Genomic DNA, 23,763 nt, shown 5'->3' on the forward strand with positions numbered 1-23,763 from the left:
AGCGTCTACCAGTTTAACTAACTAACTAACTGACTAGATGGCTTACCGAACCCGAAGGTTCATCACCGAATTAACCAAAGCCCTCCACCGGACCCTGTCCTGGGCCAACAAAATCCAGTCTCCTTCAACTCCTATCTCCAATAGATCCCGCCTGACATTATCCTCCCATCTACGTCTAGGTCTCCCCAGCGGTAAATGGATCAATTATTAGAATCGTAAAAAAAATCTGTCCAGATTAGATTTGTGAACTATTTGTATAATTCGGCGTGAGGTAGATCCTCGGAAAACAAACTGCCGTGAACATAAACGATTCTGAACCACTGCTGTACGTTAATAATACATCTTTCGCGTTACAACAATGTGAAGACGTTTAGAAAGGCGACGGAAGTGAAATTTAATATACATGCCAGATACTCACAAGACAAGACGCCACCATTAGTTAACGTCACGTGTCCAAGTCACTGCTTGCTTGACTTCAACCTTACCAGTCCAGCAGAGCAGAAAGAACTACAGCGCCTGGAGACTTGACGTGGTCTAAACAGATTATCATCTACCTCTCTTACTGGCCTATCGACACAAATTGCCGACGAGGCAAATTTTGGCCAAGTACCAACCTTCACTCAATCTGTTTTTCTCCTTGTAAATTTCTCATTATCTAAAATAATAAAATACGCTTCGATCCTCATGAACGATCTCGTTCTATTTTCGTTATAGTGCGGTTTTGTTCTCTGTGTCCCTAACCTTAGAGTAAAATAAAGAATTCTGTGTCTGTGAAAAAACGAGTTCTCTGGGATTCTGTATTCGTTATTGGTCATAATGTTTGTTTATTGCAGACTAAAATGAGATAATCAGCAATAGAGATACTTAATACTAAATTTATTCGTGCTACAAAGTCTTATTCAGAAAAAAAACCTAAGGCACTATTTCGGTATCGTAAAATTTTTTAGTGTATATACTAATACTATGTTTTACATATGTTCTCATACGATTATCAGATGACATACAGTCATGATAAAAAATACTAATTCAATTGCAATATTTTAAATTTAATATTTGTTAAATATTAATGTCTGCTTGCTGCTTGAAGTTCAGAATCTTTCGTTTTCCCTTATGTTACATAAAACGTAAACATTAAAATATACAAAAATATAATTTCACTTTTGTTCTGTATCGGTGTGAAACCTGGTATTTTACGTCCAGAAAAAATAAACAGACGACGGGTATCAGAGAACAGGGACCCTAAGTGACTATCTGAACCTAATACGTGACATAAGAGTGGATAAAATGACATAATGAGAAGCTTCATAACTTGTACACTTCACCAAGTACTAGCTATAAGAATGACAAAAAAAACAAACAAGGAACATGAGATGGGGGGGACATGTAGCGCGCATGGGGAAGATGTGTGCAGAACTGTGATTGGAAATTCCAAAGCGAAGGCACCGCTCGGAAGATCTAGGCACAGATGGGATGATAATATTAAAATGGGTCTTTGGGAAATAGATTCGCAGTTCGTAGAGTAGACTGATCTGGCTCACGATAAAAAACTGTAGCAGGCTCATTTAAACACAATAAATCTTTTTGTCCCATAAATGGTGAGGAATTTCTTGACTAATTGAACGTACTTTTAGATTCTTAAGAATTTGTATGCCGGAAATATAACGCTAAATCTTACCTCAGGATAAACTCTATGGTGAACCACACGACAACTACAATCTCCATGTAGAAAAGTATTATGCTCGCTTGCTTCTCGTACTTTTCTATTGTAGAGAACACGCTGAGCGCCAGGCACGTAAACACCATGCAAAACCTGGGGAATAGAAACAAACATGTACAGATGAATCTAGAACATCTCACCGCTGGAGATACTGTAAGGCACAGAAATAACCACAACATATCATTACCGTAGAGAAATTAAGAGAACACTACATAAATGAAGAATAAGTAATATTAATTAAAATGCAGAAATTGACTAATTAAAATACCTCTTAATAAGCAATGTTATCTGGTAACAAACTATAACTTCGCAGGCATCAAACGCTGAGAATGGACATGAATAACAAACGAAACGAAATAACCAATTCACCAATCCACTACATGAGAGAATAATAACCAGGGCATTGACTCAATAACTGATTATATGGCGCCGAGTGTTTAGCGTCATGTCAGTTACAACATTAATTACATTTAGCAAAATATCATTGCCCAAGAATTACTGTGCAAATTCACACGAGTTAAAAGTGGCGATTTGGCTGCGTAATAAAGCATAATAGAAATAAATAAAACTAAAGTAATAACAATGTCCATACTGGGGGTTCCCGCCCCGGTGGTCTAGCGGTTAGAACGCTGGCCTTGTAAACCTGGGGGGTCTCGGGTTCGATTCCCGGCGGTGCCCGAATTTATAACTTGTGTTGGGCAAGGCCGTGGTCCAGGCAACACGGAGTTTTCCTCCGGGGGCTTCCCCGGTTTCTCCGTGGCATCCCAACAATTACTCCATTCACACACAGAAGAAGGCAATGGCAAACCACTTCTGGATCATCTGCCAAGAACGTATATGAACAGGTCCCAGTCCGAGAAAAGGATGGAAGGATCCTGTTCATATGGACCTGTCCTCAGACAGAACACTAAATAAATAAATATAAAAAAATACTGGGGGTGTTTAGAGCACACAGCACACGTCCGGATGATGGCTGTCTTCTGGGTTGTAGCGCCGTGTAGTCTGGTAGAAGTTTACCGACGTTTCAGAGGTCCTTGCTACTACAACCCAGAGGATAGCCGTCTTCGGACTCACCGCCGTGAAACCCCAAATCCTACACACGCCTGGCATTTATAAGACCCAGAGGTGGCTTTTTAATATTCGAGCAAAAATAATAACTTATTTATTCTTTCAAACCACGTTTCCAGGGCTTAAACTATTAGCATGAATACTCCGCCTCTGCCTTAGTTTAATAACAATCGATGACCTGGAGCCAACTCTCGAAATGCCGTGCATACAAAAAATACCTCAGATAATGGACAATATCCAACAAAATATTGATATGATAAACTAACCACTGCCACAAATTGTATGCAGCCCACGCACTTTAATAATTTGGCACTGCACGACATATTTCACTTACCTCGCATTAAGAAATGAATATGTTAACTTGCTTATTTGGTAAGTCACGTGACAGCGGGGAAAAAATGTTAGCGTTAACATATGAGTTGCTAGGATACCAAAACATCACGGACGTATTTAATTTCAGCTCGACACGCATTACTAAATGAAATTTATTCCTTTTAACTTTTTTACACTTCTTTGTCAGTCGATTATTTGCATAATTCTAAGAGATACGCTCTGCAATTAATGCAATATCAGGGAAATATAAATGTAATACGCACAGTTCTTGTAAACAAAGGTAGAGAATTTAGACCTTGGTCTTCTCGGTTGTGACCCCATTGGTCTTACAGGAGAAACAATGATATCCGTTCCCAATCCCGCAGACCGTAATCCAACACCGCACTCAAATCTCTGATAGTCAGGGGAAAAGGAAATAAAAATGCGCAAAATTATAATTTTATCTGCGGTTTCATACGGATGTGTGATGGATGGATATCTGTCACCGTCGGTAATGAACGAAGGTTGAGTTACGAGAAGAATATTTGGACCTATGAGAGAGGAACAGCGGGAGGATGGGGGAAAATTAAATAAAAAGGAAATTTCACAGTTTGTATTAATCACCCAATATCATTAAGGTGACCAATTCAAGGAATTTTAAATAGGATACTGTGAAGTGAAAAATACATTTCGGGCTGATGGGCTAATGTGCTAAATGGTCGTGAAATCGAATATCCTACTTGCGCCAGTATTTCTTTCAATGTCTGCAACTATCAATGTGTTTCATACAGAATAGCTAATATTGTTATTATATTTAATTATGTATTTTTATATAAATTTCAATAACTTAAATTTTCCGTATATAATCCCAAATTTACACATCGTCAACAAGTTTGTAACTGCTGAATTGTAAACAACATTTAATGCATAATTTATAACAATGTTTATTATATATTTTAATGTATAATTTCGTATTTATAGCTCTTATGGTTTAATAGTTATAGCTTTTAAAGTGGAAGAAAGATTAACAAATAAGATTTTGCACGGTTGCTATGTTATCGTACATTTCTTTTTATGATACGCAGCCCTCACGGGGGGGGGGGGGGGGCACACGATAAATGCGTACAAAAGCTTAGTAGAAAAATTTGAAGAAAATAAAAATAGACCATTCCTGAGACTTTGGTACAGACACCGTATCCACAGATGTCGACTGATTCATATGACTCAGGACAGAGTCTACTGGCGTACGGTAATGAAACTTATACTTTGTTAAAACACGGGAATATAGACTAGATAAGCTACTAGAAATGTTCTGCACCACGAGCGTACTAGGAGTATTTGAAAGAGGAATTGGATGTTCAGACAGATGAACATCCAAACACTGTTCCGAAGAAAAACAATTTTCATGGGACTGATGTAAATGAATATTAATGACCTGAGGTAACAACACATTAAATTTAATATTGTACTGCGTACGTTTGTACTTGGATCAGGAAAATTATATTCCCAGCCCCAATTTCGACTTAATTGCTGGCTTCCGCAATTTTAGATAACTTGTCTGAAGTTATGACGTATAACGCGTGCAGACTTACCGTAACTGACAATAAATCTTGATGAAGCAGAAAGTAATCTGTTTACAGGTAGAACGCATTCGGAGGTATTACAAAACCTGGCAAATCTACTACTTACTGCTTTTAACTCAGATGTTCCTGGACACATTTACGGATTAGTTAATGAACACAAGCAAAAGATGGCTGTCTTCTGGGTTGTTGAGCCGTATAGTCTAGTAGAAGTTTACCGACGTTTCAGAGGTCCTTGCTGCCTCCATAATTACGGCTCAACAATCCAGAAGACAGCCATCTTCAGACTCATCGCCGTGAAAACCTCAAATCCTACAACAGAAGCAAGTTATAAGAGGATCAAGATACAAATGTTTATCTTCCTAAGCACCAATACATTAAAAGGTATAAGGAATACGACAGCTGGTGGAGGGAATGGACAACATCACTCTTCTACCGTTCACACCCCCTCTTCAGGGGTAAATATCATCAGGTTTCTAATGGATACAATGGTAGGTTGTCTCAGACCTGCAGGGCATTGTGACGAAGAGAAATATTAACATTTCTACCGGAAATCGAACTCTGTGTTTCCAGTCCATAGTCACTTTACGTCAAGTCAGTACAAGGAGGCCTCTATTTCATGGGGTTAATTGACGTAATGATAGCCTCCTATGGCTTAATGTTCTTGTGAATAATTGTAAGTAACCGCACATTTATTAAAATGTGTGAAATGTAAATGCAAAGAAATTATTATTATTATAATTAATAATTGTTAAATTAACACTCATGATAAAATCTCTATTCCCATCATTCGACTCTACGCAATGTCCAACAAAGTCTTCGTCTAGTGAGACGAGAATTAATCAATGCACTTTCACACTACGCAAATATTGAAATGTTAACTATACATTTACTACAAATTTCTGCTGTTAACTGCCATATCAGTCTGTTATTGAATTTTAATATCACTGCTTTAGTTGTGTCCCTAATGAAAACGTAGTTTTGAATTTAATACACAGAATATCCACGCCAAAACTCTCAGCTTTAAATAAGACGTCTAATAACGCAATAGTTACGATACCGAACCTTGAAATAATCTTCTACCCCGCGGCAAGGAAGATTAAATTTGATGACAATGTCATTAATTCACGATTTCATGATTGCAGTACTCATCACTTTCTTAAAACTCAACACTTTGCTGTTAATTACAAATTCCTTTCCAGAGGCCGCTTACAAGACAGAATTCCATTGTGTTAATTAAAGTCTTAGATTGAATAATGTAACATGATTAACTGCAGCTTTCGACGAGCACGAGAATATCGGTTTTTGTGTAAACTGGATACTACAGGATCCAATTGTACGGAGGGTGTACGGGTAAGGCGTGAAATGTGGTTCCTGCCTTAAGCCAAGTTCTAGGCGCCGTACATCAAAATCGGAAACCAAAAATTGCGTCAAAGCATATGTCAAGAACAGTCATTTATGGTTCATCATGGATGGGACAAGAGGTGTGCACCGGGTATTGGTTGGGAAGCCTGAGGGGAAGAGACCGCTGGGGAGACCTAGACGTAGATGAGAGGATAATGTCATGCAGGATCTGTGGGAGATAGGAGTTGAAGGAGAGTGGATTTTTTTGGCCCAGGACAGGGTTCGGTGGAGGGCTTTGATTAATTCGGTGATGAAGCTTCGGGTTCGGTAAGCCATCTAGTTAGTTAGTTATCCTTTTGCAAATCTCATGTTCTTTTCGCTAAAAATTTTCGTGTTATTTTCAGTTCCAACAGGCAAATACAAGGACATGAAGTACATTGAAATAAGCAATCACCACTTTTACATCATTCCCCATTCATTATTCGTTCGACGGAATTTTATATGATTTCATAATAGTCTTTAAATAAGCCATTAACAAATGGATCCGAATGAAGGCTAAATCTTGCATAGGAAACTTAAGAGGATATTTCATTTCCCCTCTCGAATCTGTAAAACAATAACCTACAATGAAGAATGTTGCTTTTCGAAGTTCTTCTTTCTTTATTCCTTTCTCTTCCCTTGTTATTTCATTTTCTTCTTTCGCTCTTTCTTACTCTGTTCTTTCCTCTCTCTATCTTCCAGAACTTATTTGTTTCTTTTTTCAGTCGCCTTTCATACCAACACTTCGATAAAACACGTGTTGGCCCCGTGTTAATTCTGTGCAAGGTCGACGTAAGACCCACAACGGCAATTCGTAGCAGCAGCGAAACAAACTGCTGATAAGTAAGTGGTGCCCTCTAGCGATGCGCGTGTGCTTTACTTCGACAGCGATAAAAGACTGCCACTATTACGCTCACGTGTTAAACGGAAGCACCACACACTAACTAGATGGCTTACCGAACCCGAAGGTTCATCACCGAATTAACCAAAGCCCTCCACCGGTCCCTGTCCTGGGCCAACAAAATTCAGTTTCCTTCAACTCCTATCGCCCATAGATCCCGCCTGAGATTATCCTCCCATCTACGTCTAGGTCTCCCCAGCGGTCTCTTCCCCTCAGGCTTCCCAACCAATACCTCTTGTCCCATCCATGCGCGCTACATGCCTCGCCCATCTCATTCTTCTCGACTTAATCAACCTGACAAAGTTAGGGGAGGAGTACAGATTTTTAAGTTGAAAAGAGCTTACACAGTCTTGAAAATTATGTGAAGACCTTTCTCAGCAAATGAGTTAAACTGCAACGTTTTGCACAGAATTTACCTTGGTCCAAGCTGCCTCAGCTCCCAAAGGCATACACATATATATCAGTAGAGTACCTTAAAACAGGCCACGAACACTTGGCCATCTAGATTCATTGTTGAAGTGCCAGTCACTTTATCAAGACGTTCAACCAACTGTACATGATCATTTTCATTCAGTATCCGCGGATCCTGGTCAGTTATCATCAGATTACGACATACTGACTCACGTATGAAAGGTACCCGGATCGAATCCCGACATAGGAACCTCTAATTCCAGCTGAGACAATTTCTCAGTCCCTTCAGGCAATGCCAGGAGGGTGTCTCAAAGGGAGAACAAAGAATAAAAGGAGATATAAGAAGGGAGAGATAGCGAGGGAGGCGATTAAATAAAACGTTTTGACTTCAGTCCATCTCGTTCGACATTGTATGATCTAAGAACTTGATACAATGTTATAAAATAAATTAAACCCCAAAATACAAATGTCGTTAAAACATACGAGCCATTATCAGTTAGACGAAACAACTATTAATCATCACTGGAGCTCAGTGACACTGTCACTACTAAAATAACTTATCTTTGATTATTGGTAGGTACAAGATATACCGAATTTTGGGGAAACTGTCCTTCAAACGTCTGTTTGTACAGGAAGCTATGGTTTATATTCTCATACTCGGATAATTACGGGAAGTAGTTGACGGGCGTTTTGTGAACATGTCACAAACGGTGAATTTCTTGACTAACTAATCTATTATTATCTTTCCAAGGAGGGCTGTGATCTATGGCGTTATGAATGTTGGGATATACATTCATACAGGTCACAGAGTTCTAAAGTAGGAAATACATTAAGTGATTAATTGCGTCGTATCACGTAGTTGCTTTACTTCAGTGTCACCCTTTCGCAGCCTTGAAATATCAGACAGGTCATGTCGTGCTCTTAGTGTTGATAATCGCCGTTGTCATGGCAACACCTATTGACAGTTGCACCTGCTAAAACCAGTTCCTTCGGATTGCCCATGATTCTGTCGTTAGCTTTTTAATTTAGCAAGCATAGAATTATGCTGTTGCTTACAAAATCATCAGATTGTTATTGCACCCGCCTTTGAATTTGCAATTTTTCTGTTGGCATTGTTTAAAGAAAATATGCATATGAAAACCACTGAATCGTTTGTGAAGCTGAAAATTGAGATTATTAACCAGTTTAATACAAGGTCGGGGGTTTGAACACTGTGAATACCGGTTCAAATTAAATTTGGGTGTAGATGTTTACAGGCTCCGTCTTAAGATGCGTATTTGTCGCAAGATATCTCCGAGCTTCATTAAACATTACAAATATACACGGTGATGGTTCGCCAGTTGCGAAGTTGGAAGGGAGAGGGGAAGTTTTAGCGCCATTAATTCTTTACTGTGACGTAACCCAGACTCACAGATATTTTGCATTCACTATAACCTACAGATCCTCCGCCTGATTAATCCTACGCCTCAAAGAAAACCGTAGGCTGTCCGAAGCTCGCAATGGATTTGCGTACTAACAACAGAATACATCGTATTTCAAGACAGCCTATCATTACATTTTTAACTACTGACACTAAATTTCTAGGACTTTATTTGAATAAATTCAAAGCTGCGAAAAGCCCCAACAAATAGAATTTAAAAAAAATCAGTTTTGTTTCAGCTTAATGTAGTGCATAATATAAAACTGTTATGATACTTACCAAGACCGTCATTGATGCTGCTGTGAAATGAACACTTTCGAGTTTCATACTAAACACGGCACACGCTCGATTAATTCGGTAACACTCGCTGAAATTGCACGTGACGAAATCCTGAATATTTTCAGCTTAAGGGGACTCTCGGAACAAGATGAGGCCACTTACCACTTCGACAAAAGTGCCCTTGAACACTATAAATTAATTCAGTGCGTCGACGAATTTCACATCATCACTAATGGTTTTCTTAGCATCTGGTTTAACATTTCCTTCTTATCTACGATTAGATCCCAGGAAATGTCTTCTTAGATTCCGTTTTCAGCAGATTTTTTTTAAAATCTTTCTTCTTTTTTAATGTCTAAAATATTAATGGAATGATAAAATCAAGGATAATTACATGGGTAAAACGTTTACCACTGATCATGAAGGCCCAGCCAATGTACACGATGTTGAGAAATCATTCCATTCAAGAAATCTTCAGCCTTTGTCTAAAAACAGGGAAGCCCGCTGCTGTGTTTACCTAAGCCTCGGAGAAATAATGCTATCCTGCCATAACCCATTTCTTTAACGTCTATCGTAAAAATCCATCCACCTAGCTTCAGGTAACCAAGTGCCAAAACCGGTATTTCAACCAATCGGCCGGAACGTTAGGTACAAAATAATATTGAACCTGTGAACATTTTAATAAAGAACAATGATAACTGAGGTTTCCACGAAAATAAAACGATCCTCGTTGCAGTACGACATTATTACGGCTTCCCGTTAACAAACAATGCAAAGCAAATAAGAAATTCACTCAACGGGGAAACAGGGTGCGGATTTCGCTGTTTACATTTAAACCGCGCTGTTTCGATCAAGGTTTCCTGCGTGGAAAATAAAGCGATTGAAAATTGCCATCCCCCTTTTTAAATTATTCAACATTTTGAAGAAGCGTTTGTTCCGCTGAATCAATTCTGTTTCCATCCAGTCGCACGTCTACAGCTCATTGGCTGAAATGGTTATCTGCTTTAACGCTCGTCGCACATAAAAAGATCACGGCTGGGCCTCCTACATAAAGTATGCATAACGACGACTTTCGTATTTCCTGCTTTTAGAAAATTATTATTTGTGGCATGGAAGAAACTGAATACGCGAATCACGTAGATTTACCACGCACTACTCAGATGATAAATGTATACAAAATATTAGTCGTAAAACCTGAAGAATAGAGACAACTAGGAAGACAAATACGTAGACGGGAGGAAGATTTTAAGGCTAGTTATTCACTTAGTGTCTTTGGCGATGGCATATTACTGCTTTTTTTATTTTGGACATTATCCATAATTTGTTTTAGAAGATTTCATAAATTTAAAACCTTACAAGTCAGTACTTTTCAATGGATCCATCTTCCTTCGTCTTCGGTAAAGAAAGGAGGGAGATTCCTGTTCTGTTTCGTCCGGAAGACCGGGTCCACAGATCGGGAACAGCTCGGTCTACCGACTGAAACCAAACAGCTGTCCCTTTCCTACTCAAAGACGAAGGAAGTACGTTCAGAGTAAAGACTTTCAGCACCTTATGTGACTGGCAGCAGTTCCACAAAGTTTGGGGTGCGAATCTACTACAAATATGATAACCATCAATGTATAAATAATGGTTTTATTACTGAAAGCCTGGTGTCACTAACAACAGGCTCACTCTGTATTTTAACAGCCGCTTATAATGAATCTCAAATTGATTTGTTCTGAAGTCTGCGCAAATACACACGCGGAAGTACATATTTTAACAAATCTAAAACTTCTTGACGATGGTGAAGAGTCAATTGAATAAAAATTTACTTGGATATTATCCATCGTCTAGTAAATATAAAACGATGTTTCGGAGAAGTGACTCTATCTCCGTCTTCAGTTTCCTACACAGTTGGGCCCACTTGATAGAGCTAATCCCTATCTCCGAAACGTCGTTTTACGTTTTATATTTACTAGACGATGGATAATATTCAAGTAAATTTTTATTCAATTGACATATTTTAACATTTTGAAGCAGATTATTCCTAAGTAGCAGACAATGGCTGAAATGGTCAAATATTCCCAACCTTATATGTATAGAATTTTATGATTCATTTGGTTAAAAACAGCCTACCACTAAACACCCTCTTCATCTAATAACAGTTTTAATATTATTATTCCACGTGTACTTCGGTCTCCAAGGTCGTGTCTTACTTTCAGGTCTTTCAATTGAAGTTGAATATTCCTCATGTCCCCCTGCGCGTTATGCATCACAGCCATGTCATTTTCTTTGATCTGATTCCCAACTTATTCGTGAAGAGTTCAAATAAGAAACCGCTCATTATATAACTTTCCCCATCCTCTCGCTCTGGCCCAAGTATTGCACCCAGTTCCTTCTTCTCAGTCAAATTGAATCTATGTTTTTTCCTTGGAGCAAAAATCCTTGTTAAATTCAAACTTCTTGTCATGAAAACATCGATATTGCCGTTCAATCTTCTATGTACATACAGAATTCAATATGGTATCATATTAAAGCGGACATAATTCTGTGTATAACTTGCACGTTTTTTAGTACTATGAATACACTGTTTTGTCCGTCACTCGTTATCGGAGAGAATTGTTTTAGCTTTCAATGGCCATTCAGAGCTCACATTTTGTTATTCTATCCGCGTGAAGATTACACACCGATAATGACAGCAACTCTGCCGGCAACAAACTCCGAGTAGCATGATTTAAAAAAAATTCTGTCAAATCAACAGAAATTACGGGCATATAGGAGTAAAACATTAAACTTATTCTGACGTAATCAATTCAAATGTGAGACGGATACACATATATTAATACATCAAACTCTGACAAATTTTGTGTTAAAAATGAAATAGCAAAGAGGCGTGAGTAAATCTGGGCTTCATACATAACTCATACCTTTACACGAGATCAACGTACGTCATGATACAAGGGCAATATCTTTCATCGAAACCCTCACAAATAACAGAAATCTGCGATTCAATAATAATAACAATGTTAACGTTATATTATGGAAAAGTGGTGACAAAAGAAATTTAAGAACTAAAAATTACCCGCTAGAGACTGCTAATGCATTGTTTCACTTTAGACGTTTAGTGAATAAACTGTGTTCAAAACTTGATTTTAAAATTACGGTCTGTGCATAATGAACCATCTAGAATGTTACGATACAAATAAGAATTATTTGGAATAACATTTAATTACTACAAATTTCATTGAAAATTTTAAGAATAATGATAGATGACACTAGTAACATTCAATTGTGATATTTAAACAGGCATTTAAACTGCTTTCATTTTTATTTACGAGTATGTAAAATATAAATGTAAAGAATAATGGTGTCCTGAGGACTTCATAGCGTACAGCGTAGTATTAAGACGAACTGACCATTGTTTTAAATTATATTCTCACAGTCATAATAGGAGGTTTTACTTAAATTTAAATTTAAATTTTGCAATGAATGTCTCCCTGATGACGGAGGCAGCATGACCTCTGAAACGTTGGTGGACATCTACCAGACTACACTGCGCAACAACCCAGAAGATGACAATCTTCAGACTCACCGCCGTGATTCCACGGCGCTGCAAACCAGAACACACCCATCTTCACAACTCTTTCGAAATTTAATATTTTGAAACATTTCCTAAAACTAAGCAATTCATAACACATTTTCATTTATATCTAAGTAAAATTCACTTTGAAGCCCGAATTTAATTTAAATGGTCTAATATTTAAAAATGGAGCCCCTTACGCCAAAGAAAACAAAGCGCCCATCCACATAAGGCTCAATTAGTTAAGTATGTTTAGGAAAATAATTACTTTCTATTCTGAGAATCACACGAAACTTATAAATACACGTGGGAAAAATACAAAGTTATTGAATGAAAAAGTGTGTGGGGCTATGGCAATTTAAAGGGCTCAAACAGATCATTAGGTTTGAAAGCAAGAGAAATATTGGTTGGAATACAATTTCAAGTTTTCAGCATATTAATTGAGCTAAACTGTGAATAGGGAAACGCAATTTGTCAGACATGGGGCCCAGAACATTGGTCACACTGACGTAGATATATCTAATTTCTAATAGAAGCTAATTGTTTGTTATTAATATTAGTTAGCAATACTTATGCTATTTATTCAGAAGCATTAGTGTTAAAACCACAGCATCTAATTACGAACAGTCCACCAACACAAATTTCGTCACATTACTATATAAACTGTAGTTCACTCGTCATAATTAGTAACATTTCGTATCACAGCACACTTAATTACACTTTCACATCCGACTATTGACTTTGACGGTATCGATATATCGACTGCAGTTAACCTCAAGGGAACACCCTCAGTCTAGCGTAACTTGATACGAATTGTGTGTTCAAGATGCTGACTCTACCCATACGGCACTCGCTATATCGAGTCACGTGATCGACTGACGCTACTATCGTCGCGGTGGGTAATTGTTACGTCGCGTGTTTACTAGATACATTCAAAGAACAGGCAGCGCTCTATGTACAGGACACATCGATATACAGAAAGTGCATCATGTGATCTGACTTTCCATTAATTTTTTCCAATATTGACAACCTCCAAAGCACAGCTGCTCCGGGCCCAACTGAAAACGAACATTCCGATGCCCAGGTCTCGACTGACAGTGGCAGTCCAAGATTTATATTTTATTAAACACACTGTCACTTTGTATCTTCAAATAATTATTATTACAAGGAAATATACTGTGATGACTATCCTACATAATATATAATTTAGATGGTCTCTTTGTGTTATCAGAAAGGCCTAGGTGCTATTTAAATTATAATAACATTAATAAAAATTAAAACTTGTAAAATGACTATATTATGTCTGGTGTACTTCTTCTCAGTCATTCCGTACATCCTGTTATAGCCGTTGCTACAGAAATCAGAATTAATTTATCAGTCAAGCAGCCGATGGTTGGTTACACGTTTTATAAATAGCGACTATTATGATATTACCGTTATTATTCCTGTAATTTTACTTTCCGTACTGTTCTAATGACATTCTTGGAGACTATTAAGAATGTTATATGAATCTGACAACAGTGTATTTTATATCCCGATCTTCTGCGTTTCGGAAGCAGTCGGGATCATAAAAATTTTCGAACTGCTTAATATATATATATGTGTGTGTGTGTTCCTTTTCTGATAGACTAATAAACCTCAACTGCTTAGTAATGTTAGGAGATAATTCTCCCGTAAAGTACTGTACAAGAAACATAAATATGTTCGTTACGCCACTTTCGATCTGAATTATATCAAAAGAGAATTACTTAGAACAACGCCCACGTGTCTGTTTGCTACCAACAGAAGGGCTGTTAAGGGAGACGTGTATTTTCACCCGAAGGTGGTTATTTGACACAATAAATAGACCTAGTACTGGGTGTTCATAAAATGAGTACATCACGTACATAATTTATTGTATGGATATAACTAATAACATTTAACAATGCTATTCTTCCATCGTTACACAAACATTTCACATTTACGTCTCTATGTAAAATACTTCACGGTTTCCATCCGCCTATAGTATTAAACGAATAATGTTATAACTGACTCAGAAGCGTGGACTAAAACCTACTGCCGGAGTTAGAAGAATCTGTAATGAAAATAGCTTGTTTAGATTTGTAAAAGAGATTGATATAATACTGAGAAAAAAACTATCCCATGTTGAATAACAAATAAGCGTGCCTGACGTCTGTCACGCAACCGATGTATTTTGAGTGGCCCTTGGAACAGGGAAAAGAAATCATGCCTAATGTATGAGATAGAAATTTTACTACAAATATCATGCACGAAACATATTTATTGCATAATCTACAGATTAATGTTATTGTATATTCCGACTAAGGACGGTGGTTATCTACATGAGAGCGCTGATGTCAGTGTCTGTTTAATAAATTTAATGGAGGGTCGCTAGTTCAGTTTCTCGACACATAACAATTTGCCTTGGATGCGATATACAAGTCTATGGCAAACAACACGTGCTTGGAATAAGGAACAATGCGGTTACCGTCGGAACACACTGAAATCGAGTTCAGGAGAGACGACGCGAGCTTTGTCAACAGAGTTACCGCTTACCAAACAGTCACATGATAAAATGATTATATATTTACGTTATTGCGCAGAACAATTGTTATGAAAGACTAAAACGACGGTCCAACGTAAATATTACTAAATTATGACCCAACCTTAAAACAGGACTGACCTTTTCCTCCCGCATACGTTAAAATTCATTATTTAGAATCAGCCTGCCATTGGAAGGTATTCAGTCATTTTATATTTGGAGTTTTTAAAGCATTGGTGACAATAACTAAACAAAATAATTTATACATTTTAAAATACATATTGAAAACATTGAATTATAGGCTAACCGTATAAAATAACATTTGTGTTCACACAATGGAATAAATACGCTTAAAAATCTTTGATTAACATACAATAAGTTATAAAGATTTCTGTCTTCTGGGTTGTTGCGCGAATCGCCCTGATGACGGAGGCAGTGTGACCTCCGAAACGTTGGTAAACATCGACCAGTCTACACGGCGCAACAACCCAGAAGACAGAAATCTTCATACTCACCGCTTTGAAAACCTCAAATCATATAATAAATTATAACTTTAACAGCTGTTTTAAATGGGTATAAAACTTGGTCTCTTATCCTAAAGAACAACACAGAGCGAAGGTATTAGAAATCAAGAATAAGACAGAATATTTGGGTCTACGAGACAGGAAATAACAAAATAATGGATAACACTTTACGACTAACAACGAACTTAATAATTTGTATATCTGACAAAACAACATCCAGTGATCATCAGATCAAGGAATATGAGATTATATGTAGATGAGAAATAAATGCAATATTTCTGACAGAAAACTTGAGGGGCAGAGGCAACTTGGAAGACGTAGATGGACTAGTGAAGTGACTAGTCTGAAATACGTAAAGTATGAGGGTGTGAACAGAATTCAGCGGCGGATTCTTGTAAACACTATAGGCTACCCAATTAAACTTTTGTTTAATTAAAGACGTCATTTCTTACCAGTCGAACAACTATCAATTCATATGGTCTCTGCTGCATCGAGCAAGTATTTAATAATGCGAAATCCTTGATGAACAACTTCTTTATTTTATATTTGGACAAAAGAGAGTGCCAGTGGAAGTTTACTGATGTTCGTAGTTGGTTCTGATCGACGCTGCACAATTAAGTCTCCTTGATTAATTTATAACAATCTGTTTGAAGAGCCTTGGAGACGGAATGTGCAATGCGTTGTCTTATCAGCACACCCACAACACATGACAATACGCTGTCGAACATGTGCCACGGCAATGTAATACCAAGGGAATTCATGTCTCCCTCTGTTGAGAATTTAATATAAGCCCATTTATGCTACTCAAGCGGTTCTCAGCTTGATAACGTGTCAGACTGTGCGGCGATATTCTGAATTACAATCGTGTTGCTACATCTGAAAAAAACATTCATAAAATGTAATAAGAACAGATATTGTTCAATCGTGCTCTGTGGCCTCAGCGACCTCTTAAAATGTTTCATGCAAAGATTGCTACCTACAGTTTCAGTTTTAAACCTATTACACAATGTGGTTTTTCATAATAACTTTATTTTAATATCTTATTTAACAATGTGAGTTGATATCAGTACATAAATAAGATATTGGTAGCATTTTATTAACCTTCTCTTACTTAGTTGAAAGTACTGAAAACCCTGAAGTCTGTTCAAATCAGAAAATATGTTGACCCTTAAACCTAATGTTCTTCTCTCTCATATGACTAATAAGATATGTAAAAGTAACTATGTAATATATATAAAAAAAATTGCTTCAGAGATACCTGCTATCTCAGGGCAATTTACCCTGACGATGAAGGCACCAAATAGCTCTGAAACGTCAATAAACTTTTACCAGACTGCAAGTAAACGTTTCTTGCCATTAGGCATTATGGGTCGAATTTATAACACGCAACGAGGTCCATGAAAAATAAATTTAAATTTTAGTCGAAAACCCTAAAAGGAAAAGGCTACATGGGAGACCTATGTGTAGATGAAAGTTTAATATTAAGATGGGGGGAGTGACTCCAATATTGGGCCGAAGTGTGTCCAACCAAAATACTTATAAAATTCATAGCACAAATTTAGACAAAATTATGTTGTTTAGAATTTTGATGTAATAAATAATGGTTTAGCTCATGTATATATGTTATTTCGGAACAACTTGTAAGCGTTATCTTGCCAATCAATGGACTGTCCGCAGAAAGTCTGTCTGTAATTACTATGTCGAATTTAGCTTCACAAGGTTTTAAATACAAAATCATTGGACCCGACATAAAGTTATTTGTGAAAATATACAGATCTCGCAAGGTTAATATCAACACCTCTCAAGGACAAATTTGTGACTGTTTCTTGTAGGGAGTTGAAGAACACTGTAGTGTGTGCAATAACTCAAGATGACTCGAGCGACTGATGCTCTAATATGATCTTGTTCTGCGTCACAGCTGCACAAACGACAAAGACGTATTTTCCTAACTAATGGCCACTATATATTGCTGTTATGTTGGTGATTCCGAGAATTGCCAGGCTGGGAGCAATTTGGGGCCACACACATAAAGCCACCCATAATGAAGAGAAGCATTTAATGGTACTTTGGAGCAGTTATACTGTTAATACCATGAAGCGAACCATAAGATGTATAAAAATAGCCTTCACAAAGGTCTTGTGACAAATTAAAATGTTCCCATCATAACCTGTATGTCCTATACAGCAGTGGTGATTACCAAATTCTTTTAGTCTCGGGCTCCATTTATGTAAATAAAATTTTTTTAGATCTCCAAACTATAAAATGAATACTAATGGAACTTAAATATACATATGAAGTAATTCTTCTATGAAAACCCCTGAAACAGACAGTGCAGTAGTGCGTAAAAAGAACATAAGGAATAAAAAGAGAATTTACTTGGTTTTTATGAGTTCACTAGTACCTGAACAAGACAATGAAACACAAATTTAGAAAGTCATACCTGTGAGACACGGCGTTCTGTTTTCGAGACCATTTACAGAAATTAGTTTCTGTAAGCTAAAGCTGATAGATATTGAAAATCCTGGCCAAGAGAGGGCTAATCTATACTTCATTACACCTTAGATAAAATTAAATGTTTGTTGTAATTTTACTTTGTAAGATTCTCAGACACACATTTTTATAAAGACAACAAACCACGCGTGGCTTGGCCCGTCCTCATATAAAACAAAGGACGGAAATTATAGTACATTTTTTTATTATTCCATATTTCCAAATTAATGGGTTATCCTACTGTTACGCTCGGGTCTTCAATTTTAAAAGAGAATTTTGGAAGCTGATACAAATGGAAAGAAAGACTTACATGATGAAATTAACAGGTGGTTTTCGATTTTTCTGCCTTTGAAACGCGCCTAAATATTGATTCTTTTTTAAGCATGGCTACAGATACTTTGTTTAAGTTTCACTTAAAAAAACTAGGGTTACAAGTTTATAAAAAAATAATACATGTTAAAATATTGAACTTAAATCTGTCATGCTATTCGTAAGATAAGTCTATCCATTAGTTAAACATATTAGATATTCACCCTTTAAAGCCTAGTGGTAAATACCTGTGACATCTGTTTAACAATTTGCAAGTCTGTACTTCATCAACAATTTCTGTCGTTCCCAGTTTACACAGCAATTATTTCCTTAAACAGCGTTAACAAACTGATCCTCGTAATGGTAATGTGTTGCGTTATTTTGCGGTACAGATTGAATTATTAAATAAGAGCAGAGCCCGCATTGCGAAGGCCCGGCAAATTGTGAAACTTGGGCGACGTAGGCGATTCTGTTTAGGTTAGGTTAGGCCTCGTCGGGTCTGGTTGGGTCTGGCCACATGTGGTCGCTCAAGTCACGTCAGCATAGGTTGGGTAGTTACGTCACGTTAGTTTAGATTAGTTTAGGTTAGGTTATTCTATTTTCTTTTCGTTGCGTTATCAAACATTAAGCCTAGCAAACATGACGATTAATAATGTATGGTGTCTGGTTCTGCAAAACTATACTTTTAAACTTCCAAGCCTGTTAAAAGAATTTCCTTTTTTGATTCATTATTTTAATTTACTTTATTTATATGTATATTTTTCCATATATTTTTAAAAATAATTTTAAATGTATAAAGTTTCTTTCAAACCAACACAGCATGGTTGCCATTACTGGTGCGGTATGCCACAGCAGTACAAAGTTACACAGCACTACGTACGTCATGACATGTCATGTCATGTCTAGGACCCCTTATGGCATGCAGTTGGTTCGTTAATTAGTTAGTTCTGAGGATATGCTGGACATTCGTGAAATGATTCTTTTCAAAAATCGTTTGTGTACACTCGACGCTCAAATGGTGGAAAGGAATATTTCCTTCGATTTAATAAAAATAAGCATGCATTAAAGGAAACAATACACTATATAATATGTGCTAAAAAGCTGCCATATTAACCACTGAAAGTTCAAGAACCACTAAATGAATCGTTCCATTTGAGATATTGTCGACACAACAAATTTGAATTAAAAGATTTTTTTCCATTTCGTGTCTAACCGTTATTTACCGAGTCCTAAAGGCAGAAAGTTGTACGCCTGATGGAAGCTCAGATAATAATCTGAAAGCCTTTGGTAAGAGTGTGGTGAATTCATTAAGCACAGCTGCGGTTCCACGTCACGCCAATTCATGAACGCGATCAACTGAACCATATATGCATGTGCACAAGATAAAGTTTCTAGGCAAACGGACGACTACCAAGTATTTCATTCTCACTGTAATTCAACGTGCACATATTATCTCAGAGCGTATTAAAGAGTAAAAAGTGTATGAAACAAAGAGAACAGAAAAACCAAGTAGTTAGTCGTTAAACAGTGGGGTGTTGTTCTCCGGTTGTGTGTCGTCAGGGACTGCGCATGCTCGTTAGTCAAATTTTCATCATTATAATTTCTTATGGTTTAGGCCCTGTGACCTATTTCAATTTATGATTAACTTTTAAAATAATAAATTAGTTTAGACATTTGCCAGGACACCTAGGATCAGCTCCTCGCAAATCCTCTGCCTACACAGGACAGCCCAGCAGAACGACGAAAACAAACATTCATGCTTTGAGCGGGATTCGAAGCCAGGACCCACACCCTATAAGGAGAAGCCATTAAGATATACTCAGTTTTCAACTTATAAAATATCTTAATTTTTTCGATTTTCCTGATTTTTAGCTGCAGGTATTCGTGATATTTTGTATGTTGTGGAAGACCCTTCACCCATGCAATTTCTCTAAGAGGCATACTATATGTGACGACATTCACAGAGTACCTGCAGAATACTTTCAGTTATGAAGTAGTAGAATTCATGATGAATGTCCCTAAAAGTTCTTAAACTCAGAACTGTGATTCCTTGTAATCAAATTAGAACTACGGTTTTTTCAGAAGTTTAACTTGGTCTCTCGTATTAATGGAATGACACAGACAGACTGAAGGCGTATGAAACTGGAAACGGGGTGCTTAGGGGAAAATTTGGGCACAAGACAGGAGACTGAAGAACACTACAATAAGTAGCTTTATAATTTGTACTTTTCACTAAATATTATTAAGACGACCAAATTAAGGAAGCTGAAATAGATGGGGCATGTAACGCCTAAAGGAGAGAGGCGAAATAATTGAAAATGTTTGGTACGAGGATTTAGGTTTATATGCGAAAACATTATTAAAAGTACTTTAGGGAACTGAGATCGAGTGTGGATTAGTTTCATCTGGCTCAGGATAGCGATTGGTTGGTAAAATTTAAAACAGATTTTAAGTAATTACACCCATCCTAGAGTAAATTTGTAAATTATAAAATTTTAAGTGATTTCACGTTGTACAAATGCGACATTCGATCTAGAAAGATTCCTTTCCCATATCAGAGCGGCATCAAAGGTACATAATCTTATTTGTGGTCTGCAGAGAGACAGTACGGTTGCTGAAAAGCTTAAAGATGAAGCCATCTACGAGAAATGACTAAATAAAAGAACGCGCTGCAACATCTGGAAAAAATTTAGGGCGACGTCCGTCTGAAAGGTAGAGGTCCACTCAGCATTACCGTGGCGAGCCCGTAACTGAGTGCTGAAGCTAACAGATTGATCAATTAGAAACAAATATCTAGACCCCATTCCACGTCCGACAATGTACACTGGACCCGCTGAAACCATAAGCATGGGCGACGTCACAGTAACATTGTGGTGCTATCTGCTTGTGACCTGAGCTAAAAACATTGACCGTTTACCTGCAGCTGATAATCAATGTCGTGCAGTTCGACGAGTCCATGTAATTTCGTCATCACTGTAGGAATTAAAAAAGAACCTGTTTTGGGAGAGGTCACTAACACACTCACCAGTCAAATAGATGACCGCAGTGGGACAGATCTCAGTACGCAGGCGCTCTACTATACCGCCATCGAGCGACTTCCTGTAATGGTTGTCATGCTTCTTGTATAGGGAGCTGAGTGCACGTTTTGCAGTTTAAAGTTGAACAGGTCACAAAGTTTAATTAGAAACAACTGTGATGAATATTTTAAGCTAAGACGGAAGACGTAATAGCTCGCTCAAAAAAAAATTCAACAGCTTCTTAATTCAAACAAAACAAAAATATATAATTAATGTTAAATAAGCGAAGGCCCTGAGATAAAGAGTGCACGCTGTAAGTATCGGAGATGAAAAATTTATACAAAATATTTATGGTAAAGCCTGAAGTGAAGAGAATATTTCAGAGACCCAGAAATAGATAGGGGGACGATGTTAAAAAGAATATTTAAAACATTGTGAGGGAGTGCATTTAATGTATAGCTCAGAACAGGGTTTAAGATGGGATATTTTGAGTTCGGCATAGATTGCATACAAGACTGCCTAGGGTCCTTTAGCTTCTCAGGAGAACGGAAAGAAAATAAAGAGTCTGATTGAAAGGAAACCAAAAAAGGCTACAAATTTTCAGAGGAGAAAGTAATAAGAAAATAGAGTATAAAAGAAAACAGCGAGGGCTTGGGGATTAATAAAAGCGAAAAGCAACTCTCAGTTTTCTTTAGAGGAATTATGAATTTTTAATTTAGCTACCTCCCTATTGAATTGGGCTCGCGCGCTCTGAAAGAGACGAGGTCATTGGAGACTATAACACGCGAAAAGCAATTTGAGTAATGCAAAAAATCTAATCTCACACCAGTATTCTGGTCGCAAGATATGAAAGGAAAACACTTCAATGCAAAATTACTTTTTGCAGGGGTCAATTCCAGTCAGACACGCGGGTCATCCCCAATATAATTCAGATATTTGTTCTCACGTTAGCATGGACAACTTTACTCAGAGACCAATTATCTGACGGGTCAGGGAAGAAAGAGCAAAAAATTTAATTTCAAGTGCATTCGTCTCAACAAATTGATCGCATCCATACAGTCATTTTAATACGTAAAAACAATAAACATGGATTACTGTAATCTCTTACTTTGTTGTTCTTAATTCATGTTAACAATGTCTGCTACAGCTAGAATTTTGAGCGTGGGTCGAAATAAGCCTCCAGCAATAGCTTAATGGTCTAGGAGACACCATTTCCAGAAACGATGGAGTGCGGTGGGCATAATACTGCATGTAAGAATAAGAAATCCATCCAGCTTGCGTGGATGTCATGATACTGTTAGTAATTTGAAGCTTTGTCAAATTTGAAATTACAGGGCACAGAAAGTAAACGAAATAATTAGACATAAATAAATAAACATGTCGATATTTTAACCTTAATAAAAAACTGATTGAGAAATTTGATAATTTATGTTTTTACCAGGAATCATTAGATTATGAACGAAAGATTGTAACAAAATAGTACGCCTGGCAGAGATTATAAATGTACAAAAAAATTTGGTTCTGAAACCTGAAGGGAATAAACCTCTAAAAAGAATTAGTCGCACACGATATCAAAATTAGACGTTAAGAAACTGTGTGTCAGAGTTTAGAATGGATTCAACTGGCTCAGGATAAATACTCTTCTAGAGATTTTGCGAGCACGGTAATGAACCTTCGGGTTAAGTAAAAATCAGGACATATCTTAACTAGTTGAATGACTATTATCCCATTAAGGTGAAAGACTTATTCGTAAATCACATTATTTTATTAAAATGAATCTTAAAAATATTCGGCTGGCTCAGGATATGGAACAGTTGTGGGCTCCTGAGAACGTGATAATTAATTTACAGGCTTCGTAGACAGCAGAGAATTTCCTGGCCAGCTGAGTGACAATTATCTTTCCCAGAAGGACTCTGTTCAAATAGTTATATACACATGTGCCCTTTTCGTGCATGCAATGCTCCCAGGGCAGGAAGTACGAACATTCGCGACGGAGCGGGAATGAGCGACACGACCGGATGACTACTGGAGTAAGCAGACTGTGTGCCTTACGCAGACTGTAGTACGTCCGCAGTGCCCTGAATACAGGCCAACCTCAAACCATGGCATCTAGTCTTCGCTGTTTCGTATGCTCAGCAGTGCAACCATTTGAACCGTGTTCCACGGAAGAAAGGACGTCCCCCGACCCCTCTTCCGTGTCACGTAGCGACAGACAAGAATGAAACGAGCAAACGCGTGCTACCAGCCAATTTAG

The 23,763-nt window shown here is 37.4% G+C and overlaps 1 protein-coding gene across 5 annotated transcripts in view; it reads right to left on the reverse strand.

Moving 5' to 3' along the window:
• Positions 1 to 23,763, reverse strand: part of KCNQ (KCNQ potassium channel) — a 411,920-nt gene that overhangs the window by 81,919 nt on the left and 306,238 nt on the right. For all 5 annotated transcript variants that reach the window (XM_087350439.1, XM_087350438.1, XM_087350436.1 and 2 more), the window contains exon 5: positions 1,676 to 1,810. In XM_087350439.1, coding sequence (XP_087206565.1) covers positions 1,676 to 1,810 — 135 coding nt within the window. The remainder of the gene's footprint in view (positions 1 to 1,675; positions 1,811 to 23,763) is intronic.

The sequence above is a fragment of the Zootermopsis nevadensis genome, unplaced genomic scaffold (genome assembly GCF_977971745.1).
Source record: "Zootermopsis nevadensis isolate Lab colony 2312 unplaced genomic scaffold, Znev_1.0 Znev_ptg000017l, whole genome shotgun sequence".
NCBI lineage: Eukaryota > Metazoa > Arthropoda > Insecta > Blattodea > Termopsidae > Zootermopsis > Zootermopsis nevadensis.